At 50.1% G+C, this 24,379-nt stretch overlaps 3 protein-coding genes across 7 annotated transcripts; 2 read left to right on the forward strand and 1 right to left on the reverse strand.

Annotated features, from left to right (window-relative positions):
- Nucleotides 1-602: 602 nt before the first annotated feature.
- Nucleotides 603-10,562, reverse strand: PLEKHJ1 (pleckstrin homology domain containing J1). Its single transcript, XM_068919754.1, has 6 exons — nt 10,377-10,562; nt 9,057-9,124; nt 6,982-7,048; nt 5,063-5,153; nt 4,784-4,847; nt 603-4,008 (listed from the first exon to the last, which is right to left on the reverse strand). The coding sequence occupies exons 1-6, from the start codon at nt 10,468-10,470 to the stop codon at nt 3,943-3,945; spliced, it is 450 nt and encodes a 149-aa protein (XP_068775855.1). The 5' UTR covers nt 10,471-10,562; the 3' UTR covers nt 603-3,942.
- Nucleotides 10,563-10,584: 22 nt separating this feature from the next.
- SF3A2 (splicing factor 3a subunit 2) lies at nt 10,585-17,050 on the forward strand. Of its 5 annotated transcripts, none has more exons than XM_068919755.1 (9): nt 10,585-10,690; nt 11,482-11,652; nt 12,141-12,212; nt 12,556-12,602; nt 12,927-13,036; nt 13,665-13,714; nt 14,033-14,173; nt 14,673-14,741; nt 15,539-17,050. In XM_068919755.1, exons 2-9 carry the CDS (start codon nt 11,527-11,529, stop codon nt 15,869-15,871), a joined length of 948 nt encoding a protein of 315 aa, XP_068775856.1. In that variant the 5' UTR covers nt 10,585-10,690; nt 11,482-11,526; the 3' UTR covers nt 15,872-17,050. The 5 variants fall into 5 exon arrangements, with proteins under 5 accessions (XP_068775856.1, XP_068775857.1, XP_068775858.1 ...); XM_068919756.1 differs by having other exon boundaries at nt 10,594-10,673; XM_068919757.1 differs by lacking the exon at nt 10,585-10,690 and adding an exon at nt 10,700-10,751.
- Nucleotides 17,051-18,418: 1,368 nt separating this feature from the next.
- Nucleotides 18,419-24,363, forward strand: AMH (anti-Mullerian hormone). The gene is made up of 5 exons (XM_009684926.2): nt 18,419-19,112; nt 20,506-20,684; nt 21,421-21,544; nt 21,775-21,958; nt 22,405-24,363. Exons 1-5 carry the CDS (start codon nt 18,509-18,511, stop codon nt 23,318-23,320), a joined length of 2,007 nt encoding a protein of 668 aa, XP_009683221.2. The 5' UTR covers nt 18,419-18,508; the 3' UTR covers nt 23,321-24,363.
- Nucleotides 24,364-24,379: the final 16 nt, after the last annotated feature.

Below are 24,379 nucleotides of genomic sequence, written 5' to 3' on the forward strand. Positions count from 1 at the left end.
CTAAGCTAACAATTTTGCTATGTGATTCCTAAAATGAGATGAAGACCCTGATTCTTGCCATGCTTTAATAGTCCTTCGAGTAAGGATGACCTTTACAGGGGAAGGCTCCAGATCGGATGTTGGTTGTTGACAAAAGGTTGCAGCAGTGTTCTCAGCAATTCTGTTTTCCTCAATGCGTTTGTCACTCAAGCTCCTGCCAAAGGGTTGGCTCTGCTAGCAAAAAGCATGCAAAAATCCCAGTATGGAAAAATCACTTGCTAGCTTCTGAGCTGCCTTGTCGCCTGCTCCTACCACAAGTGTGGAGCTCTTCCTGAGAGGCCTGAAGGAGCAGTCTCTGTGGTAGCCCTACTCCAATTCCCTGCAACTGCTGATCTTTTCTCGGCAGTCCCTGCTGTTACCCCCTCCTCCAGCTTTGCTAGCACAGAGCCCAGCTGAGGCTTGATGCCAGGGGCAGTCAAGTCAGGTGAGAGAAACCTGCTGCATTGCCTAAGGTAGGGAAGGGGCAGGCTTGGCTGACTGGGCACACCTAGCACCATGAGCTCACTGTATCCACCCCTGCCCAGCAATGTCTTTGGTTTCTTAGAACAGCTCTGACTGCCACAATGATTAAAACAAATTTTTATTGGAAACAGTCATTGTACAACAGAAAAACAGCTTCAATATACTTTCAGGGAGCCTGTACTCAATGCTCATTGGAATAGGCCACTGAATTACAAAAAGCATAGTGAACAGAGTATGAAAAATGAACATTTGTCTACAAATCACCAGCAATTAATGCAGATCTCTAAAGTGGCTAGAAGTACCGTCTTCCCTTACTCCTGAAATCTAACCCAGTGTCCTAGCCCTGGTCTAGAAGTTGATCTAGCTAACCAAGTTATCGGGCCTGGGGCAGGCCCACATAACTCTTCACAGCATTTGTCTTACATTCAGTTAAGAAATGTCATAGTTATTTCTTAAATAAGTGTTGGGCTTCTTTCTTGCTCACCCAACTGTTCCCCATAACATCTAAATAAAATGCCCATTTTATATACAGTGAAGATGGCAGGTGCAAGACCTACCTTCTGAAAGGCTTGTAAAGAGAGGAAGCTAGTGATAGTAGTGGAAGGCACACAGTAGAAACCTGTGTTAGCTATTGAAGGTGGCTGGCAGCAACAGTCAACCTTGCTGTAGTGCCAGACTTTTGTTTGCTACAGAAGATCAAGCCTTGGCAAAATTCCTAGGGTTTTGCTTACAGAACAGTTGACGTTGCATATTGAAGCACTCGCTAAGACCAAAGTTTGGGAACTGAGTCAATTTAGACATGGATGTCAGTGTTCTGCCTCTGAAACGGGCTGGAATGGGCTTGCACTTAAGCCTTTCCTTTCTGCAGTCCAGTTCATGTGCTGGTAAGCTAACGCTGAAGGCTGGACAGCTGTGATACCTCTGCTTCGATGTGGGCACCCATGGCTGCGCTGTTCAACCAGAACTGCTGAGGAGGAAATACAATACGCTGCCATGTAATGCTGATTATCTTGTTGCTGAGAGCCTAAAGCATGTCTATCACCCTGGCACTTGTAAGGCCTCTTCAGTGACTAGACAGACAAGTGTTGTGTGTTTTTTTTTTTTTTTAAATCACAGTAAGCAAGGCTGCTGCGTACCCCACCAGCAAGTCAGAAACGTGTCGCACCACTGAGGTAAAGCGGAGTAGGCTCATGAGGATGAAAATGCACTTTAAAGTCATCTGAGGACACTAATTCCCTGAAGCACAAGCTCCGATATGTTCCTGCTTCTAATCCCTTATTGCTGCTTCCACTAGAGTTGCCATCTGTCACCAAAAATGGCCTATTTTCTGCTTCCAACCTCTCAGGTCCTCAGTTTATTATGCAGGACAGCTGTCCCTCTGCTCAGTTTGGTAATGGCTGGAATAAGCACCTGGAACCGCTGCAGGGAAAGGGAATATCTGGGCAGAGCAAGGAAAAATCTTGGCCTTGAGGTTAAAAAATAAAGCATCAGTGACATCTGCCACTCTCCTAGTACTCAACAGTGTGAGGTAAAGAAGGAAGGCCAGGCCACTAAAGCGTGCAAGTGCAGGCTCTTGTTCCTGCATTAATTCCCCATTACAGAGACTCAAAACTCACCCCACAAATCTGGCTCACACACAGGCTGCTCTAACTCGTCTCGCTTGCCACATGCTGTGTAACTGCAGAGCAGCCTTCTGGCTAGCCGGGCAGAAAAAAGCTGAAAGCTGCAAAACCCTAGTGCTCAGGTCAAAGGTGAGTGTTTCCACAGGTTAACAGAAGCCTCTTGCTGCAGTCTCCTGCCCGAGGGGTGAGTGACGCTCTGTCTGTCATCACCTGCATGAAAAACGTTACCTGGGAGCTTCCACGTGGATATTTTTTTTTTTTTTTTTGAGGGAATGCCTCTATTTCCACGGGTTGCAGCACTCAACTGCACCCTCTGCTACTACAGAAGCCACTTCTTGGCTTGGTGGGACTGTCCTGGTGGCAGTCAGGAAGCTGGGTCTCTTGAAGCCAGCTCTGCATAGGTGTGTGTGGGGAGGTGGCTTTCTGCCCCCCCCCCCCCCCCCCCCCCAAAATCTGGCTACCATGCTCCTTCCTGCAGTCACAGCAATGGCTGAAGGTGCAGAGCTTCCAGGAGAGTCGCTGTTCCTTAACGCTTATCATTTCATTACAGGTGTCCCAGGGAAGGCAGCACTCGGGAGAGCCAGTGTAGCTCTCTGTGACCTTGGCGTGTGCAGTTGTTCTGGTCTTTCCCTCTGCAGGCTCACAAAAGGGTGTAAAGCTGCAGAAAGGGCTCAGGGAATGGCATGTTAATGCACAGATGTCAAAGGCTCCCTGGGCTTAACCACAGTTCTGCATTCACTGAAGCGCATACATGAAGCAAAAGTGCACGTAGCAGTTCCTGTCTTTACAAACCTCTTTGTCTGGCTTTCCTCCCTGGGAAGCTAAGTAACTGCACAGCTTAGCCCAGCCCACAGTATTGCAGAGGGAAGCAGGATCATGAGACACAGAGCTTTCAGACCACTCTTCTTTCCCTAGTGCTTTGCAGCCAGACAGCCTCACTCGCCGTATGCATTTGTGAGTGCACTCTAGCTGAAAGCTGTAGTGTGGGCTGGCCCTGGGGCCAAGCTTCATCAAGCCTCAAGGAATTAGCACCACCTGCCCAGAGAAGAAAGGCGTTAAGAAAAAAAAAAAAAAAAAAAGCCACTCTCCAGAGGCAGGTGCTAGTGACTGCACAGACACTGCTGCCTTGACACAGGGGAGGTGATGCCCCTTCCCTGTCAGTGGAGCTGTGGCTGAACTGCCAGGGTGGACCTGCGTTAGTGGAAGGCTGCCCGCTCCTCCTTGCTTAGTGCCCCCCCTCCCCAGCCTTCAGACTCTGCTAGCACAGTCTCAGCAACCCAAATGGCTTCGTAATGAGCAAGAAAGGGCACAAGGAGGTTGCTGGACGAGCCAGAGACGGAACTGCCAGAGCCAGAAGAGCTGAGTAAACCATTGCAGAAGGGGGACAAGAATGAAGAGGGAAGCAGGCCCTTGCTGGAGGACAGCAGATGCTGGGGACTCTCTTCAGTCCCTGCCTCCTCTGCTCTTGCTAGCAGTGGGGGCTGTTTTACTCCCACAGCTACAGCAGTGCAAGCAGGGAGCACCTGTGGAGGTGTCAGTGAAGCCACTAGTCAAACTCATAGTTTTGGTACACAGTGAGCAGTTAAGACTCTGGCTGCCTGCACCACTGGGGCAGATCAGGGGCACCAGAAGTGGGAATGTGCAATGAACTCCCTTAAAAATCATACAAAATTATTTGGCTAATAAATTAAAAAGTCACTTGGTCACCACTGTGGGAAAATGTTGCTGTTCCTCCCTGAGGGAGCTTGGGTTTGACCCACCCCCCCCCCCCCAAATCTTCTGGCTGTGGCCAGAAGCCAGTTCAGCCCGAGCAAGGGGGTTATTGCTTGCGTGTTCCCAGCTGGAAGCGGGCTTCCTCGGAGATCCCATACTGCTCCAGGGGGTCCTGCAGCAAGAGCACAGGCAAGGGCATCAACAAAACGCGGACAAGCAGGCAGATCAGTAGAACTGTCTCTTTATCAGTCCACAGTCCAGCACATAGGCTATGCTGTGAGATGACTACAGGGGCTGGTGCTGATTCCAGCTGTGCGCTGGATTTAGTCCAGCCTAGCACCTGTCTGGGCTGGCTGCTGGTTGCTAGTGCAGAATGTCATGCAGCTCTCAGGAAGGACGCAGCTGAAAACCATTGTTCACACGCTCTACTCATTCCACCCTGGCACAGGTGCTGATGGCTGAGACTCAGCCACCTCTGTCACCTCAAGGTGGCCAGGAGCAGGCCACCTAGCAGAGGTGTGAGCAGCACCTCATCCCAAGCACACCCTGATCTTGCCAGGGCCAGGTCTGCCTGTGAGCTCCTGCAGGGGCTTAGTGGCACTCAGGGCTAGGCCAGGGCAGGCCTGTCTGACTGCAAACCCCAGGCCACTCTGCCCTGCGCTTAGAACGTACAAGGGCTTGAGCCGAGCACTGCGCTCAGAGACAGCCCCACGCATGTGCCCCAGCTGGACGCAGGCTACTCAGCAGAGGAAGACTCTCAGGTTGCTGGGCTCAACCAGCTGTTGAGATCATGGCTTTAAGAACTGACTCACTAAGGGATCTCTTGCCTACACAGAGCAGCAAACTCCCTTGTGTAGGACAGGTGGCAGCAACACTGAGATCACCAGCCACCGCTCCAGGCCAAATCCATAGGTCTGTGCCTAAAAAGCCAACCACAAGGTACTCACCTTCCCTGTCATTTTCTGGATCTCATTCCGGTAGAATATCAAACTTCTCCTCATGAACTCATAGCTGTAAGACAGGAACAGACCATGCAGCAGCAGGATGAGCAGAAAAGGATGTGAGGAAGTTTCAGATGCTATTTACAGCTGAAGGGAAGCTTGCTCGGGAGGAGATAACCACTTTCCTCCCTGAGTTCACCACAAGCCACTCTCAGAATACAAACAGCACAGAGCTGCACGACACAGAGAGCACAACATAGACCTTGCTGTAGTGGCCCAGCCTACCTGGCTCGCTTGAGTGCCTCAATCCACTCCTGACACTGCTCTTCACTGTCACATTCAAAGCAGTATTTCCTCTCCGGCTCCTCAATGAAACCTGCAGGGATAAGGAATAAGAAAGGTCCTGGCAGAGCCACCTGCATTCCATTGTCTCCCTCCACAGCACAAGTCAGACTGTGTCAGGCTGCAGTTAGCATCTCTGTTCACCTAAGATGGCCCGTGAACAAGCTGGTACTCCAGGTCTCCTTCTCATACCACTGTTCCCTCTAGGTTTCCCTAGAGGGCTTGGGCTCATGCTCACTCCCTATCCTCTAAGGGCAAAGGCCCAGCAAAGGCCTAAGCTTGCCACTGCGCGCTTAAAAGTCCAGCTCAGGAAGTGGCTTGCTCTGGGCAGCTGTTAGGAAGGCACTGGAAAAAGCAGACATGTTGCTACAGCTACTCAGCTGCCCCAGACCTTCCCCTGCTTGGCTGCTTATACATAAATGCCCTTCCCCATACCGCTATGCTAAAGCGGTATGGGGGACAGGGTGGCCCAGAGGTGCCTTGGATACCCAGAGCACCTCGTACTGTTACAATCCCTTTGCACTCTTCTTGCCTGAAAAAAAGGTGACACCAGCTCCAGAGGCACTTCTGTGCAGCACCTCCCAGGCGGCCTGGAGCAGCTGCCTGCAGCGTATGTCAGTGGAGAGGAAAGAGCAGCTTCTCAAACTGAGAGTGACAGCTGGGAATTGAATCTGGATGAGCATGGCCAGATCCAGGACTGAAATTCCCTCAGCCTCCTTGCAAACAGTCACCTAAGATTTAGTAACCAAATGGAAAATGGCCTCGAGGAAATGATTTTGATATACGCAAAGGGCAGCCATCTGAGGAATTAAAAATCACACTCAGAGAAGGCACTGACCTGTCTTTTTGCTGGAGGCTTATGGGAATTTGGTGGTGCGCACAGTGGAAAGCAAGTCCCTGTGCAACTCCAGTTCTTTACAAAGACAGAATCAGGACATCTAATTAATTACGTTGTTCCCAAAGATCTGCACTGTATTACACAATTCACAGAAATCTAGGCTGCTGCTGAGAAGTAACTGGGTCAGACTGCATCATACACCTCAGGGCTCCCGTATGGGGACGCAACCCGACTCCAAATGCGATCGCTTTTAACACTTTTCTCAGGAAACCTCATTCACTAGGGCTTTTGACAGTCCTAAAGCCCTGGTAATTCCAAGCGTGGTGCCTAGACAGGTTGGTATGTTCAGGCTGTCTCCAGGATCCTTTGGAGACAGTGAGAACGTGGTCCCTCCCGGCTGGAAGAGAAGACAAGGCTCTGCACAGAAAAGCAGCTGTGCCTGACAGCCAGGCCAAAAGATATGGGGATGGCCTTGGAGAAACATCCTGTTATTTTTGCCACATACCTCTTGCACAATGATTAGTTGTTGGATGAAAGGCTGCTTACAAAGGACGACACACCATGAGCCAGCTGGAGTCATGGCTATCAACACAAGGACAAACAGTGTGGCGGGAGGACTGGTGCTAGATTAGTCTGACAGATGGTTTATCTGAGGCTCACTTTTTTTGATAAAAATGTAATAGCACAGAAGCAGCAATCTGTCAATACCAAACCCTCCTAGAGAGGGATTTCCACAAGCACTAAGCCATAGCCAGTGTGTTTTTACAGCTTCTTTCCTCACAGGCAGCTGTGCAAATCACACACACTGACGATTTCAGCCAGCAATGAAATACCACCGTCTCGGGAATGGCAACATCACAGTAACAACTGGCAGCTGACAAAGAGAGGGGCTGAGGAACACTAGGCCCAGTGTAACCAGAGAAACACAGGGAAAAGCGGGAACTAAGTAGCAAAACATTTTCTTTTATATAGTATTTTTAATTGCATAAGGGAAACACAAACGGCATCTATATGCAGAACTCACTGATTGAGAAGACGTTCTCCTCCTCTTTGGTGATTCTGCAGTGCTCCAGCAGCAGAGCTCCGATGGGCTAGAAAAAGACCAGGAGAGAGGGTTTAAACACATGTTGTCCAGCCAGTGCTACAGGCATGGATCACTAGGGGAGAGTGACCAGATTCATTTTAACCCAGGAGGGGTTATAGGGGAAACCTATCAGAGGAACTGTATTTCCAGGAGATCTTTGCATATTCTGCACTAACTGCAGTAAAAAACAGAAAATCAAAACCAAACAAGTTATGCCAGTGTAGCAAGTTCCTGACCTTCAGCTGATGCTGGAATAAACGTGCATACTCACAGCCTCATTCCTTTGCGGAAAAAAAAAGATTTGCTCAACAAACTGTGAAGACAGCTTGAAACATGCGAGATATACATGTATACATATGCTTTGCTCACATAGTTCTGAACCCACAGAATTTTGCTACTGACTTTTAAGTTTCAAAACTTGATGCGGCTTTTAAGGTAATTTAGTCTACAATTAAAGGAACGTTCAGTGTTCTTCTAAGCAACCGATTTGTGTCTGCTGACATGCTTCATTTTACTAGTCTTATTTTTAACTCTCTGTTTCTACTTCCTCAGATTCAGTCTGGGGGTTAGCATGCACTTCTGTGATGCACAGACAGTGACAGAGTTTACTCTCTAGCTCAACAGATCAAATTAAGATGAAATATTTCAGAGGGCACAGAGAAAGACTAACAAAATTCCACATTTAACTTTGTAAGGGCAGGCTCAAAGCTTTGCAAGAGGCTAAGAACAGTGTGTTGATGAACTAGAACAGTTCAGGATAAACAGACAAACGGCAGGTACTATTTGCCACCCAGTGCACGCTGAGCAAGGACATGAGAACCAAGGAGTGATAGAAGCCATAAACAAAAGCAAACCACAAGTGAATTCTTTTGTCCAACCTAAACAAAACGGAAGAGACAAATAAAGCAGCAAAGAAGATACCGAAAAATCTGTTTAAAATATGTATTTCTGGCATGACAGTTTTACTTTAGCACTAATCACCTGCCAAATTACTTTTGATCCATTCAATAACATCCTCTGCCTTCCATCAAAACCCACAAAAATGCTTAAAAATAATAATTGTCAGAACAGAAAACAGCAAAACTAGCTTTAGGTTGCAGTAAAGGAGACAGGCTGTAAGGAGTATCCTCCGACTCTCATAACAGAACGCTCACGTGGGAGTTACAGACGAATCTTTACATCTGTCTGCATGTCTACATACACACATACAAGAATGACTGCTCAGCTTTTGGCCATACCTAGAGTATTGTGATTGCAGCTTCAGTGGAAAAGTGATTAGTGACTGCAGTTCAGTAGGCAGGAGAAAAGAAATATCTTAAAATAAGAGCATAACCATTATCAGGGTTAAATTTTGTAATGGACACAGTCTAAAAATGCCACATACCTCTTGCCAGCATGCACACAGCGTGTTTCTTCACACACGCTAAAAAGATTTCTTTTATACTCATTTTTCAACTAGAGACTCTTTAGCAACAGTTATTAAGGAATTCACTTAAAAACCATAATATCTCAGCAGTGGCAAAGCCAGAAACTGAAGCCAGATGTCTTATCCCTCATTCTACTTTTCTAGACCTAAACAGGGCCTCCGAATGCCAAAAATAATAATATTAACAGAGCATAACCATGCAAGTTTCTCAGGAACAGTGAGCACTGTATGTAAGCAATATTCCTGGTGTAGAAGAGAAGAAACAATGCTAATTCTTTTCCCAGGAGAGCATAATATAAACTTCCGCTCACAGTTTAACACGAAAAGCTGCAGCCCTACAACTAAACATTACAGATTCCATCTTTTGCAGTTTTGGGCAATGGTTATGTTTAAAAGACTCATTCCAGATGCATGCAAACAGTATCTGGATGTGGTTAGATGGCAGTGATTTCTTCTCACCCATAGGAGCTTTTACTGTTTTGATAGAAGAGCAAATGTGGGCTCACTGTTCTGGCTAGGGCAGCCTGTTACTGTACCAATTTACAAAGTACATAAAGTCAATTCACAGAGAAAAAAGCAGATTCCATACCTCCGCTTCATCTGTCCGGAAGTAGAAGAGAAAGTTGACAACAAGCTTCACAAGGCGTTTCTTTAACACTGCAAAGAAAAAGAGCATTCAGGTGGCAAGTCTGTGGGATGAAGCGTGTGAGCCAGCTGGCAACGGAAAGGAAAAGGGAAGCACATTCCATCTTTGCTAGCACCCAGCAACACGCTGATTCAACCAAGTCTAGGGGGAAGCTCCATTTTAATTTAAACCTTTGCCGCAGGAGCATCCAATACTAAATCATGCTTGGCCCACTCAGGAAATGCACCGTCTCGATTTATCCCAGTGGGCTGCAAAAAGATGACAACAGAAGTGTCGCAGATTTCTCTAACACCTTCTGGCTGGACCGATCCCAAAGTACGGTGTCAGCTATATACGTGATACAGCCTCCTGCATGTGGCATCTCAAATCCAGGGAGAGACCCTGCCTGGAACTATCAGCACAAAAGTCACTTCTTGAGGATAAAGCCTGTCAGGTCCCTGCAGGTCCTCAGGAAGACAAAAAGCTCTGGGCAACAGCATTGATTTAACATTTAACAGCAAGGAATATTGCAGCAGTATTTCAGCAAAGAGCCTCTTATTTTGACAGACACACTCAAAGCGTTGGGAGAGAGAAAGGAACGTATCTACTTTCCACCCTGATGCCTCCTGCTTCCCTTAAATCCCTCCACATCTCTCCATCTGCATATCCCTCCAGTTCTCCTATCACCCAGTCCCACTTTCACGGCCTCTGCCAGCCACACTCTGCCCCAGCACGTCCAGTCCAGCCTCCTCGTCCTGCCACAGTACCTCCACCCCAGCCCGAGCCCCTCCAGTCCAGCACCCAGTCCTGCCCCGATGCTGCACCCCCAGTCCAAGCCCAAGATCTTCATTCCTGTTCCCCAGCCTTATACCCCCGCTCTACCTCCAGTCCAGCCCCCCAGTACTCCCAGTCTGGCCCTTGCCCTTTCCCCCCAGTACTCCCAGTCTGGCCCTTGTCCCTTCTCCCCAGCACTCCCAGTCCGGCCCTTGTCCCTTCCCCACCAGCACTCCCAGTGCGGCCCTTGTCCCTTCCCCACCAGCACTCCCAGTGCGGCCCTTGTCCCTTCCCCCCAGCACTCCCAGTGCGGCCCTTGCCCCTTCCCCCCAGTACTCCCAGTGCGGCCCTTGCCCCTTCCCCCCAGCACTCCCAGTGCGGCCCTTGCCCCTTCCCCCCAGTACTCCCAGTGCGGCCCTTGTCCCTTCCCCCCAGTACTCCCAGTGCGGCCCTTGCCCCTTCCCCCAGTCCTCCCCGGCCCGCTGTCCCCGCCCGCCGGGCCCCCCTCACCGCTCCCCTTCTTGGGCACCCGCATCAGGATCTCGGCCGCCTTCTCGGCGGGCTGCCGGGCCAGCGAGAGCAGCTCCCGCTCGTTGTAGCGCATGGCGAGGCCCCGCCGCCCTCGGCCGCCGCCGCCGGGCGGCCCCGGCTCCCCTCGGCCCCGGCCCCGGCCCGGAACCGCTCCCGCCCGGAACCGCTCCCGCCCGGAACCGCTCCCGCCCGGCCCGGAACCGCTCGCGCCGCGCCGGAAGTCGCGCGCCGCGGGAAGAGGGGGGGGGCGGTGCGCGTGCGCGTGCGCGGAGCAGGGCGCGGGGCGCGGGCCGGTACGGGCCGGGCCGCGGGGGGGGGGGGGGTGCTCGGAGGGAGGGGTGGCCCGTCCTGGGGGTCAGACCCGTGCTGAGGGGCTGGGGGGGGGGGGAAAGGGGGACTTTGAGGGCTGCTCGGGGGGTGGGGGATTCGCGTGTGGAGCTGTGACCTTTGCTGCGGGGCCGGGGCGAGCGCGAGGGGCCTGTGACCCCTGCTCAGGGCGCGGGGGGGGGGGGGCGGCTCTGGGGCCTTCCTGGGGCTGCTGAGGCCGGGGCCTTGCTGAGGGGTTGGGGCCGGCGGGTGGCCCTGGCCTCCGCCGAGGGTTTGGGGGCTCAGCGGAGGAGGCTCTGCGGCTGTGCTGGTGCGTGTGTGGCGGGGGCGTGGGGCAACTCAGCCTTGGACCCTTGATGGGGCTCTGGGGCTGTTCGTTATCGAGATGGAGGGATTGGGGGCACCTAGTGGGGCTCGTGTGTTGCTAGGGGAGCTGTAGGGCCTTGCTGGAGCCCAGCTGAATGCTTGGGGGAGGAATCCGTCTCTCCTTTTTGCTGAAGAAGGCGTTGAGGAGGTTGGAAGGTCTCTGGGCGGGTTATTTAGGGTTTAGATCGTTTTGGTTCTACTCAACACGCAGCTTGTTGAGTCAGCGCCCCAAGACCTACTGACTTTGAAATTGTGTTCTGTAGCGAGCTCTTAGCGAACGCTTTTACTGTGCCCATCTCCTTTTCTTACTGGTGGGTCTAAATAGGAGAATGACGTCTAGGTTAGGAAAGGCATTAATTATCACCCATGTTGCTTTCCTTCATTTTTCCAGACTTTTTCGTTCTTCTGAACTAGTTGAAGTAGAGAAGTCCCCATCATGGATTTTCAGCATCGTCCTGGAGGTAAAACTGGAAGCGGAGGCGTAGCCTCCGCTTCAGAAAGTAACCGAGACCGCAGGGAGAGACTTCGGCAGCTAGCTTTGGAAACGATTGACATCAACAAGGTGAGCATTGACCAGTCTGTGTATTTAGGAAGGAAAGGACATGTCACTTCAGTCCTACAAACTGTGGCTAAGTTCAGAGCTCTGCTGCCTGGATGAAACAGTTTGGAAGATGAGAGATTTGGTGGAGAGTTGTAGATTTGAATGAAATACTTCTGTTTCTTTTAATGCAGGAGAAACATTTGTGAAAGGGCTGAACAGAGAGAGGCCAAAACTTGTGCATTCAAATAGCTGCCATTGCGTTATTCTTGGGCTTCTCAGGACTGGTTCATATTTTGCTGTTTCTTCACAGCATTTGGGTCTGCTGTTACCGCTTAACAAAATTAGTGTTGTTTGTCTCTGCTTTTATATTCCTAAAATAATGTTATGCTAATAATTGAAACCCAAGAACTCAGTTCGTCCAGGGCAGGAAAAAATCTGCATTATGTGTTTTGATTACTCTATTGTTTTGCCATGAATTTTGCTTGTGACTTTAAAAATTCTCTTCCTAGGACCCTTATTTTATGAAAAATCACTTGGGTTCTTATGAATGCAAGCTTTGCCTAACGCTACACAACAATGAGGTGAGTCTATCTTAATCTCCATGCAAAGAAATATTTTGGAATAATATTAACTTCAAATGCAACAATCTGAGGCATATGTAATGACTGATTACTGAGGAGATGGTGAGTGAGGAGTGGTTTGTGTGTGTTAAAGCACGACAGTTCGTGACAGCTCAGCAGTTGTGAGCAATCTGCAATTTTTGAGTAAGATTCCTCTCTGGTAAAGGGGTTAAAATATCCTTGTGGTTTAGAGCGTTTTTTACCTGTCAACATGTAACATAGCTTCTCGTCTATGACAATTATCTTCCAGTTTAAAAACAGTCCTGTCTTCATTTAACTTTCTTCTATCTTGCTTTCATTTCAGGGAAGTTACTTAGCGCATACCCAGGGGAAAAAGCATCAGACCAATTTGTAAGTCATTCTCCACTGTAGCTTTATTCTCCATTACTTAGGCACTCCAGAAGTATGATTGCGTTCATCTATAAATCTTGAATTATGTAGCGGGACACTGTGCTTGAATATCCTTTCACTTTTGAAGTGAACAGCCTGGCACTGGTGAGCAGGTATGGACTAGATCTGCTCCAAACAATGGTGCCAACAAGCTTCGTTTCAAGCTGAAGTTCAAAGCCGGTTGTGGAATTTCTGAAGGAAGGGGGAGAAAGAGCTTTAAAAGCAAACTGCGTAAGTCTGTTTATATCAGGAGTAGGTCTAAGCACCCCTCCCGCATGATTTCAGGGCCCGTCGAGCTGCCAAGGAAGCTAAGGAAGCTCCTGCCCAGCCTGCACCAGAAAAAGTCAAAGTGGAAGTGAAGAAATTTGTGAAAATTGGACGACCAGGTTATAAAGGTATGTCGGGGTGTCTGTCGTGGCATATACTTAATGCTTGGTGAGCTTGCTTGAAGTGCTGTGCTGTGTGTATGAATTATTAATTAGTCTTTTTAGCAGATCTGGCCATGAATAAGATATGGACTTATCTCCTGATGTCCTTGATTGTTTAAATTACCCATGGAACATCTCTTTAGAGCTGACAGTTGAGTGAGGATCTTTTTAATAAGAGATTGCTGTGTCTCAGTCTTTCAGCTCTTATTATAACAGTGAGACGGAAGATGATGACATTGCTTCAGTCTCTCCTCCCCTTTTTATTGTGCTGTACCATCTTTCAGTGATGCTCACGAATCACTCATTGGGTGTATAGCTCAATTTTTTCCCCTCAGCTCCCCATTGTTTTGCTTTAGCCTTCAGTCTGTCTCCCATCTTTGTTTGCAATGCACAGTGTGTCAGTGTCTTTGTCCCACAGCAGCTGAATTTCAGTAGTGACCCATAGTAGCTTTGGTTAAAGACAGTGTAGCATTTGGTAAATGAAAAAAATCTCACAATGTTTTGTTGCATGGAGCTTTGTGTATTTTGTAGGGCAGAAATAATGTTGCTCTGGCCCTGTTAGGCGTGGTGCTGAGTTCTCCTATTGCCTTTACAGTGACTAAACAGAGAGATCCAGAGACGGGCCAGCAGAGCCTTCTTTTCCAGGTAAGGGCACTGTTATGTTCTTGGTGTCTGTGTTATTCAAGTAAAAGTGCTGCTAAGTAAGTAGTTCTTTCCAGGATTCATTAAAAATAAAAAATAAATAAAAAGGCCTCTCCTCGCTAGTCCTCTTTTGCTGGTGGTATTTGTATCCAGTAAACAGAAGAATCCGTGATCATACTGTCAAGCCAGTTCCTTTGGTGGCATTAAGTTTTCCTTCTGGAGCTGATGTCTTGACTTTCTTCATAGCTGAGGGGTTTGTTTTGTAAAAAGGGAGACTGAGAAGGCAATGTTCTCCTTAACGCTGCAATAACACCCCAACAGATTGATTATCCGGAGATTGCAGAAAGTATCATGCCTCGGCATCGGTTCATGTCAGCCTATGAGCAAAGGATTGAGCCCCCTGATAGACGCTGGCAATACCTTTTGATGGCAGCAGAGCCCTATGAAACCATAGCTTTCAAGGTAAGATTTGAGATTAACTGATTATGGAGAGAGTTCCCGCCTACATTTTCCAAGACATTAATTCCCAGTGAGCAGCAGACTTGCTCTATTCTAGCCTTTGTGGGGTTAATAGAGTGGAATGGGGGGAGGGGGTCAAGAAGAGATGACTGGAAGTCATTAAACCCCACTGAGAATTGGTGGAGGACTCTGGCATGAAAACTAGGCTGTATGCTGAGCTCTGGGGAGCCATTGAATTCTCGGTGTCTGGCACAGAAAGGAGCCTTCTGGGCTTTGCTCCTCAGCCTTTGTGCAGATGTTTTTGCCAGCACACTTGTCCTTGACCGATAGGAAAGTAACTTAATTCTTTCCTGCCCCCCTCTCTATCTAATAACATCCGAGACTAGCACATCTCACAAAGGCCTGGAATAACTGTGCTTATCTTGCAGGCTCTATTGCTAAAAAGGGCCATTGAGCTAATCTGGCGGTGCTAATAATAGCTCCTTATTCTTTCTTGATGCAGGTGCCAAGCAGAGAAATCGACAAAGCAGAAGGAAAATTTTGGACCCATTGGAACAGAGAAACCAAACAGGTAGCTGGAGCATTACAGCTTCTTTCTCAGGGATAGAAGAGAGCTCAGGAGGGCAGAGCAGCTTGGGGAAAAAGGCAATGCAGGAAGAGAACACATCCGTGGTGTCGCTGGCTTTGATGCTAAAATCTTGACTCTTTCAGTGTAACTGCGTAGTGACTCCTTTTGGGATAGGTGAAATGAGTTTCTTTGGCTGCTGGTATTGAATGGAGACAGTGTTGACCTGCTGAGCAACTTCTGCATTTTGTTTGAGATGTCCCTCTTACTCATAGTTTCAACAAAGAAACTGAGATTTGACTAGGTCACCGAGATATAACTTCCAAGACCTCTTTGTCCCTTAAGTTTCTCACGGGGCAGGGTGGATTTAGAAGTGCAGTGTTTAAGGCAAAGCTTGTACAGCTGCTGCAGAATTGAATTCCTATATGGAACATAAAGAAGTAATTTCAGTCTTCTCACTGTCAAGCTAGGTATCTGTGGTGAGCTTGTAGTGTGTGTTTACCCACTAGGTATCATATGTGGGGACAGGGCACCAATGCATAGGTAGGGGACGCTGACCCCATCACTGATAGCACTTGGAACAAGTTTCAGAGGAGTTAAAATACCGGGCAAGACTGGTGAAAGCCCTGAACGCTGTCAGGGTAGAAAGCCAGCTGTGATCTGTGAAGGTGATAGTTGAGGAAAAAAAACGAGTTTTTGTTCCTTGAGGCAGAGACAGAATGGGCAGAGCGGCTGCGTTGTGTGGTGTTCCAGAGTTGTCCCGAGGCGTGATTGTTCCCTCCTCTTTGTTTCTCCCGCCGCAGTTCTTCCTTCAATTCCACTTCAAAATGGAGAAGCCCCCAGCTCCCCCAAACCTCCCTCCAGGGCCCCCAACTGTGAAGCGGCCTCCTCCACCTCCGCTGATGAATGGCTTGCCCCCAAGGCCACCTCTGCCAGACTCCATGCCACCTCCTCCTCCAGGAGGCATGACTCTGCCACCTATGCCTCCCTCTGGACCAGTGCCACCACCGCCAGTACCACCTCAGCTGCCACCAGCACCTGGTGTACCTCCTCCTGCTCCTCTGCCACCCATGATGAGACCACCTCTCCCCACCGAGGGGCCAGGCACTATCCCCCCTCCACCTCCCTCCAACTGAAGCCCCTCCTGGACTCAGTCCCACTGGACTTCTTTGGCTCGCGTCTTTTTATACGCACGTTAGAACTGATTCAGACAAATGTTTCTGTTTTATATGCCTGTGATTTTGACTATATCCTGTAGGTTCATTAAAAGGTTTTCAGCTTTGCGCTCTCTGTTTTCCTGTGTCTTGGCTAAAAGTGTTGCTGTGTGTTCACTTTCTTTAGCCTTTAAATATATGAAAACATTTTCAGTCTGGTAATGTGTTGGAAATTATCCAAACAGGAGAAAAATGATTGCAGACCTCTAGGCTCTTCACTCACTTCTGAGGTAACTATATTAACAATTTATTAACAATTCAGTTGTGTTAGCGCAACGTATTTCTCCATTTTAGATTGCTTGACGTGTGTCCCGTAAATAACCAGCCAGTTAGTCAGTTGATATTCATCTACATTCTTTGTCAAGCAGTTCATTCAGGGACTGGGAGACTCTTCATAGACTCACCTAAAAGGATTTTATTTTATTTTATGACTGTAGTACCAGTAATCCCATTGGTGGACAGAACGTAGGGCAAGTAGAAGTTTCTAAATGCAGTTTTGTCTGTGTCCCTGCTGAGTTACAGTGAGTCAGAAATGCATTGGTTGTGCAGCTTCAGAAACCTCTTTTGTTCTGCCAGTGTCAGAGCACTCTACGGTAGCTCAGGTGTTGCCAGCTAAAAGCATAGAAGCATCTTTACTGAGGAATTAGTTTGGACTGGTTCTCAAGAGTCCTTGAAAAGTGCCAGACAAGGTTTCATTGAGAAGTCTAAAAAGACAATCATCCTTCTCTGATATGCAGCTGTCTAGCTCCTTCCCGGTGCTCACTAGCCTGTTTATGCCAAGCTTGGGTTTGCAAACAAAAGTTTTTAATAATTTGTTGGTGCTGTCATCATCTTTGATGATGGCAGAGATTCTGGAGGTGTTTAGTTAAAAGACTTTACTGAAACTGCAGTTATATTAAAATCTTAATTTATTGCTGTAATTCATAAAATGTTGTCTGTTTGCTTATGAAGCACCTGCTGTCATTGCATATGATTTTTATTGTATACATCCTCCCACTGGTAGATTAGTTTTGGCAAGCTTTTAGCCCTCTGTGTTTTATACTAAATGTTTCTTTCAAACAATCATTTGTGATTCCCATTAAAAAGCGGAAAAAGTTCTGAGATTTCTCCTCTCTGTCCTTTCTGGGATTCATCTCATTTAAGTGATGCGTTTCAGTTAGCGCTGGATACTAGGGCACTCTGTGGACAAAAAGTGCCCTCACTTTGCTAGAGGCTGAGCTGGCTGACCCCAGACTTGCTCTTAGCCAATGTCTGGCTCTTTTCAGTGACTGCCTAGGGAGGCTGTGCCTGCTAGAGCACTTCAGTTACATGCCTGTTGTCTGGTGCAAAGAATCAAAGCCTTTGTCTCTTCTGCTGGCCTGATACGGATCCCTTTTTACCCATAGCCACGCAAAGTCAAGAGCCAGGCAGAGGCTTTCCAGCTCTCAGAGGATTTCCAACTCTCACTGGCTTTCATGCAGTATTAAGCATTTTTTCTTAAGCTGAGCTGACCTGATGTCTGAATCAACCTGTGTGAATTTCATGTGTGTCAGGTTCATATCTTTTGTTCTAGCTCCTTTAGAAGAGAGGTCTGTGTTCACCAGCCCCTTGCTTTGTTGCCCTTTATTCCTGCCTGGGATGGAGTCCTATAGCTAGTTCCTGAGCCTTAATCAACTGCAGGAGTCCTGGAAACCCAGAGAAGGGTCTGACCATGTGCTGGAACTTTTTTGAAGGTACATTTCCCCCCTCCCCTCCAATACCAAAAAAAGGTATCTTGGGCAGGGAAGAGTTTCCCTGGAGTGAAGTAGGTAGTGGCGTTAGTAATTCCAAATGCTATAGTGAGTATTGGTATCTAATAGAGGGAGAATCCTTATAATATTTACATGTGTTGTGAGACTTACTAAGGCCTGATCTAATCAAATCTTAAGTGTTCAAATTTATCAGGCTCCAGCTGCACCCCATAAGGTACTCTTTTATATAAAAGTGTTCTTGTAATTTTGCAATGTCAAGCAACATAAATTTCAGGAAGAGACGTACTAAAAAACCCTGTAAGGTGGCCTCTCTAAACTGCACAGTGCACAAGGTGGCTTTCCAGTGAAGAGAGAGAGAGAGAGGGAGCACTTTCTCTACTTCTTCTTCTTAGTTTCTTCCCATTATCTGTCTTTATCCCACTCCTCCTAGTCTAGCTAATTCTTCCCTCCTAGTGTTTCATTACTGATGGGAATAGTATGTGCCAGTCCCCATGAAGATTCAAGTCTAGACTTCCATCCTCCTTTAAAAAAACATCTGAAGTCAAGGACATGCATCCCTACACGAAAGGGAAACAGCTTTAATTTTTTTACATTTCCAATACTAGATGCAAACCCAAAAATAGACCAGAAAAGTTTCTTTGAAACATCCCTCCCTCCTTTAGAGCATGACAGCCTTTGAGTTTCTCGAGGGAGGTGTGTTGTGCATTGTCAACTCAAGGCCACTGCTTTTTAAAAAGGGAGATGCAGTCCTCCCCTTCCGCACAACTGTTTTGAGAGATGCATTTGAGCGACTCAAGACAACGGAGTTTGGAGTAGCTGAAGTGGGAACATGAAGCCTGCTCTCAGGGTGCTTTTGCAGTGCCTGGTGCTGTTGCTCCCGTCTGTAGCACTGCCAAGAAAAGGGAGCATTGGGGAACGGATTTCCCCTACTGATGAAGTAGAGCTGCCTCTTTCAAAGGCGCTGGGATTTGAAGAAGAGGAGAGGAAGAGAGAAAATGCAAGTCTACACGAGAGAGTGAGACCCAGCTCATTGGCAAGATCAAAGATGACTGTTGCTACTCGCCTCTTTTCCAAGACTGACCCAGGAGCAAAATGCCTCCAGGTGATCACTGAAGATAGGGGCGTAAGCTGGTCTGACTCTAGCCTTCACTCTTGGCCACTTGGGGGGCTGGAAGGTCCAGTGTGCAGGGTGAAAATGGAGCAGGACGGAATGACCCCGAGGCACCTGGAAATCGTGGGTGTTCTCACCCACTATGAAAGTAGCTTCATCAAGCTGTTAAGACAACGTGCCAGCTGGGACGAAAGCTATCTTGAAACCTTTGGGATCTGTCCGGCAGGGGATGCACATGGTGCCCTCCGCTCCCTGAAACACATCCATGCTCACCTGGCAGAGCCAGGGGAGGATCGGTTCCTTGTGCTGCATCTGGAGGAAGGTGGGTGCTTTCCTGATGGAAGAAAGTAAAATTCCTGAGCTAAGACTCAGGATGTTGAAAGGGGGTTGAGCACAGTGCCCCGGCAGACAAATGTTATTTTATAGGCCTCAGAGACGCTGTCAAAAAAATTAAATTTGTGGGGTTGGATTCACTTTAAAATTAGTTGATCAGTGTATTAAAATATCTTTCCATTTATAGTTTTAAGCAGCTGCAGTTTTAAAAGTGATGACAGCCTGTGTGCAATAACATGCTTTGTCATTGGCTGTGATTAACACAAGTACCATGGTATTGGTGGCTTTTATAGTACCCGTTTTCTGAAAGTAAGAGCTTTTCTCACTTTCTGCCTTAATCTTTTGGATTTCCTATGCAACCCAGTACCAGTTCTATCTGCCAGGGAAAAGAGAGGAGACAATTGGACAAGCAGACCTGAGCGGTTCTGCTGCGGAGTAAACCTTTCTAATCTCAGCGACCTAAAACATATGCCAATATTTTATGCTTAATACTGGCTTGATAGCCCTGGAACCTGAACGTATTTTTTATAGCCTAAGTCCCCCATGTAGATCAAATGCATGCATCACTTCTGTTCTGTTTCAATTAGAAGTTATGTGCTTGAGGGAGGACTCCCTGGTTCAATCCTTGGTTTTAATCTGGCCTCCTGCTTAGCAAGAGGATCACAGTTGTTTCCCTGGCCTTGAAATTATTTCCTCCCCCTCGAAGGTTTTAGATTTTCAGCTAAACTTGCTGGTGTTGGTCAGCTGAGGATATGGCTCTTATCTGGAGAGTGCCGCCCTGTGTTCCAGCTGCAGGTGTTGATAACCAAGCTGCAATGCGATGACTGGGATTTTCCTGAGCCATTGAAGGGACTAAAATTGGAGAAGGGATTTCCAGAGGGCTTCTGTCTCTGAAAATTTGCCGGAGTAATTCGGAGAGCGAGGCTGTGCCATGCTAGCTGGGGCTGTAGGGTCTGCCCTGCTGACCATGTCCTGCCTCGAGAAGGGGGAAGGAAATTTGCAGTGTGCTTCCACTTGATCAGCTCAGGGCAAGCAGCCAGGACTTCCAGGCTCTCTGCCCTTCCTCTGCCACCAAAAGGTCCCATATCAGTAACATCTCCAGCTCTGTCCCACCAAGGGTCTTCGTTTGGCTCAGCAGCTGGTTCAGAGGACAGTGAAATGACTGTGGACGTGGGTGACTGTGCTGTGGAATAACCTGCTCAGCCAAGGAGGGGAACCGTTTCTATCATCCCCAGCTGTTAACAGCTGTGTAGGAACAGTGGTTGGCCCTGAAACCCCTCCCTTAGCTGCGTGCTTGTCTGTTGTTGCCCCTTCCAGGCCTGCCTCCAGGAGTCGGGCGGATGAAGGGGGTTGTTTCACGCTTTTTGTATTTTCCTTTCTAGTGAAGTGGGAGGCCCAGGCCAAGCTGCAGTTTAAGCTGGTTTTCCAGGCAGACGTGGGGCGGTCGCTGGGAGAGCTGCGGTTCGCCTTGCTGCTGTTCTACCTGGGCAGCCGAGAGGGGAAAGGCACCGGGGAGAGAGCCGAGCTGCTGGCAGCGGGAAAAGGGCTGTCCCAGGAGCAGGTATGCAGCCACACGGAGCTGGCCGGTGTGGCCGGGGCCAGGGGGTCCGGCCTGGGGTGCTAGCAGGGAAGGTGGGAGAGGAGGTGTCTTGGCACTCCTGGCCCAGCACCTTTCCAATTATGTCCCAGCATGTCTTCCAGGCAGCACCCTGTGGCTGGGGCCAGCGGGGCTGAGCTGTGCCTGAAGATGGTGCTGTTACCCTGTGCCCAAGCTGCTGGCAGGGACAGAGGGAGAGCACCGAGGGGGGGGTGACACAGCCCAGGCTGGCGGTCCGTTCTGGGGGGATGCACAACTCCCCCTTACTGTGCTGCTCTCTCCTCTCCCAGCTGCCCCAGTGCTCTCCAGCCTGACTGGGGAAGCAGCGGCAAAGCCAGCTCTAGTGGCACATTAGCAGGGGAGAAGTGTGTCTAGGGCTTGGGCTGATCTCACTGCCTACTTGGATGCCTACTTTGTTCCCAGCTGGGCTCCCAGACATCTCGCAAAGCCACCAGTTGGCCTTGAGGATGGCCTGGAAGTGGACATGACCATTTCCAGGGTCTCCAAGACATCTGGCATCTGGCACCCGCTACTGCTAGGTCTCTCGGTCATGTTAGCCACTGTCCATACCTTGGACTGGGTCAGGCCCAGGGCATCCAGAGCCAGGAATGAGCTTAACAGGAGGCTCATTTTACTGCCTGCCTCCCGTGATGTCTCACCTAAATTCTCAGGGGCTTCTGTGTCTTTCATCTCTGTACAGAGCCTCTGCCTCTCCAGGGATACCCAGTACTTGGTCCTTGGAGCCTCAGTAGCATCGGTGACCCGCACAGATGAGCAGCTCAGCTTCGAGGTTTCCTTGGCAATTAGGCATCGTGGTAACGGAGGTATGGAGTAATGGTCCTAGGCAGCTGGAGGTCTGGAGGACTGTGGGAAGCCTGTGGCAGGAGGGGACATTTGTGTTAATGGTCTCTATGCCTCGACTTGGGCATTTGGCATCATCTCAAGCCTGACTGTGACAAGGGGAAGGCTGTGCATTCCTGTGGGGGCTGTGGGGCTGCATGGGCATGTGTGTGGGGCCCTGGACCACTGTCCTCACCACTTTTCTCCCTGCCAGATGCCCCCCTGCCCTCAGCAGAGACCCAGCAGCTCCTTTTCGGCTCTGATGACAAGTGCTTCACCAGGATGACACCCGTGTTGCTCCTGCTGGCCAAGTCACAGAGGGAAGAAGACTCTTTGGCCCCTTCTTCCTACCTCTCTGCTGCTGGGGCAGTGGAAGTGGCTCCATATCCACAGCTCAGGTCTGTGGCCTTCAGCACAGCCACAGAAAAACACAGGGATTGAAAGCCGGGAGGGGGAAGAGGAGAGAGCCCCAGCCTTTCTCCCTTGCCAGTATGGATACTCCAAGGCTTGGGTGCCTGGTGGGAGCAGGGCAGACTCCGTGAGGGTGCTGGGCTGGAGTGCCTGACTGGGAGCTCCCCAGAATCTGGCACTGGCTGGGCTCCTTGCCGAGTGGCCTGGGATCCCCACAGGGAGGGATGTATGCTGGGACCTGGGAGCCTTCCCGACCAGGTCGGGGCAGTGTGTGTGCAAGAGTCTGGGGAGATGGGGCATGTAGAGGGGGGTCTGAGTGGGGACCGTGGCCAGGAAGATCGGGGGCAGGCCTGGTGGAAAGGGGATGCTGTGGTCAGATCCATCACCTGTGGGTGCAGAAGGGCCCCTGTGACCCTCTGTGTTCCCCTTGCAGCCCACCTCAGGCTGGGACTAAGGAGCTGCCATCCCCCACCTCGCTGAGCCAAGCCAATACTTCATCCCCAGTGCCTGGTGGCAGCAGCCAGTTCCTGGACGTCCTGACCAGGTTCATCCGCCAGGTCCTGAGCCCCTCCAGTGAGCTGCCCACCCCACCCAGCTCCCACCACTGGCTGGACTTCCAGATGATGGAGACCCTCCCTCACCAGCTGCTCAACCTGTCAGAGAAGGCAGCGCTGGAGCGGCTGGTGCAGTCGGAGGAGCCCTCGGTGCTGCTTTTCCCCCAGGACAGCACCGCTGTGCTGGAGCAGCACTTTGGGGGCTGGCAGCCAGAGGCAGCCGTGCTGCAGCTGCTGATGGGCAAGCTGCAGGCGGTGATTCAAGAGCTGAAGGACATCCCCTCTTTCCAAGCCAACATGGGGCTTTTCCAGCATCTCCTGAGCTTCTGCTACTACACGCCGGGGCCGGGTGAGGGCCAAGCCAGCGAGCAGCCCCCCAGCTCTGGGAAGCTGCACACGCTGCTGCTGCTGAAGGCCTTGCAGACGGTGCGTGCTCGCTGGCAGGAAAGGAGGAAAGTCCTGCGGCAGAACCGCAGTGCGCGGCACCAGGCCCACTGCCGCCTGCAGGAGCTGACCATCGACCTCCAAGACCGCAAGTTCATTGTCATGCCCACGGTGTACGTGGCCAACAACTGCGAGGGCCCCTGTAAGCTGCCCCTCTCCACCCGCGTCCCCAGCTACTATTCACACACTGTGCTGCTGCTGGGCATGCAGGAGCGGGGCTCGCCCCTCCAGCGGGCTCCCTGCTGCGTGCCTGTCCGCTACTCGGACCAGCTCATCATCAGTATTTCCACCGAGGGGCTGGAGGTCCGCAAGTTCCCCAATATGGTGGCAGAGGAGTGTGGCTGTCGGTAGAGGCTCCTGGTCACGTCCTGGCTCTCTCTAGTCCCTGTCTGCCCCTGCTTTGCCCTTGCAGCTTGGAACGGGGGCTCCTCACTGAGGTGTGTGGTCTCTGCCTGCCTTTTCTCCATGGTTTGGCTTTAGTGTTGCTCTGGTTCTGGGTTTGTTTTTAGCCTTGCTGGTCCTTGGAGAGCTGATTTGCAGCCTGCTGTTTCCCCGCTCCCTTTCATGAGCCTGGGGATGTCCGATGCACCAGGAGGTCCAAGCTGCTGCGTGGTTTGGGCAGGATACAGGAGGTTTGTTTGACCAGTAAGGTTTGGGCTGGGTACAGGAGGTGCAGGGCCGTTGCGGACAGGGCAAGACCTGACTGATCCAGTTATGACCACAACTATTTATCCATTGCCTTCTGTTTCTGTAGCTCCCTGGGGAGGGCAGCTGATGCTTCCTCTCATACCCCTTCACTTGCAGGATGCTTTGGCTGTTTCTGAGTCCAGCCCATGGCCATCGCTAAGCGCATGCTGTCCACATTGCTCTACATGCCCTGAGGAGCAAGACAAGCAGCAAAATCCCCCCTGCACGCACAGATGAAGCCTGGCCCAGCTTTGTTGCTGCTCACACCATAAATAGGACACAAACTGCGGCCTCCGCTGCCCTCGTTGGCAGTGTCTGTCACCTCCCCGGGCTGGGCGGCTGCCAGGGCACCTGTTCTGTGTCCCCTGTCCCATGTCCCCCCCACCGGCGTCAGCCCCAAAGAGCCCAGCTGCACCCAGATCATCTTCCCAGCTAAGCAAGCGGCAGTGCCCTGTGCCCGGTGCTGCCCTGCTCAGCTGCTGGGGCTGCGCAGACCGGTCCCTGCAGCAGCTCTTCTTCCTGCTGGACGCGGTAACAGGAATGAAAAGCAAGATCCTCCCTCTTCTCAGAAAAATCGGTGCTGCCCTCTCAGCCCCAGCACTTAGTGTGACCTGCCTGGAGCTGATGCAGGGCCCAGCATCCCCCAAAAAGGTGAGATGCTCCCCCTAGCTCCCTGGACCTCTTCCTGCATGCCTGCAGTGAACTGCAGCCCTTGGCTGCAGT

Source organism: Struthio camelus, chromosome 26, assembly GCF_040807025.1.
Source record: "Struthio camelus isolate bStrCam1 chromosome 26, bStrCam1.hap1, whole genome shotgun sequence".
Lineage (NCBI taxonomy): Eukaryota > Metazoa > Chordata > Aves > Struthioniformes > Struthionidae > Struthio > Struthio camelus.

Excerpts from the sequence above, each read along its gene's own strand:
- PLEKHJ1 (XM_068919754.1), bottom strand. The coding sequence starts at position 10,470 with ATGCGCTACAACGAGCGGGAGCTGCTCTCGCTGGCCCGGCAGCCCGCC. Across the intron at positions 7,049-9,056 it reads TCCGGACAGATGAAGCGGAG|CCCATCGGAGCTCTGCTGCT; the intron begins GTATGGAATCTG and ends GTCTTTTTCTAG. Across the intron at positions 4,848-5,062 it reads GAGGCACTCAAGCGAGCCAG|CTATGAGTTCATGAGGAGAA; the intron begins GTAGGCTGGGCC and ends CCTGTCTTACAG.
- SF3A2 (XM_068919755.1), top strand. The coding sequence starts at position 11,527 with ATGGATTTTCAGCATCGTCCTGGAGGTAAAACTGGAAGCGGAGGCGTA. Across the intron at positions 13,715-14,032 it reads AGCAGAGCCTTCTTTTCCAG|ATTGATTATCCGGAGATTGC; the intron begins GTAAGGGCACTG and ends ACACCCCAACAG. Across the intron at positions 14,174-14,672 it reads ATGAAACCATAGCTTTCAAG|GTGCCAAGCAGAGAAATCGA; the intron begins GTAAGATTTGAG and ends TTCTTGATGCAG.
- AMH (XM_009684926.2), top strand. The coding sequence starts at position 18,509 with ATGAAGCCTGCTCTCAGGGTGCTTTTGCAGTGCCTGGTGCTGTTGCTC. Across the intron at positions 20,685-21,420 it reads AAGGGCTGTCCCAGGAGCAG|AGCCTCTGCCTCTCCAGGGA; the intron begins GTATGCAGCCAC and ends ATCTCTGTACAG. Across the intron at positions 21,959-22,404 it reads GCTCCATATCCACAGCTCAG|CCCACCTCAGGCTGGGACTA; the intron begins GTCTGTGGCCTT and ends TTCCCCTTGCAG.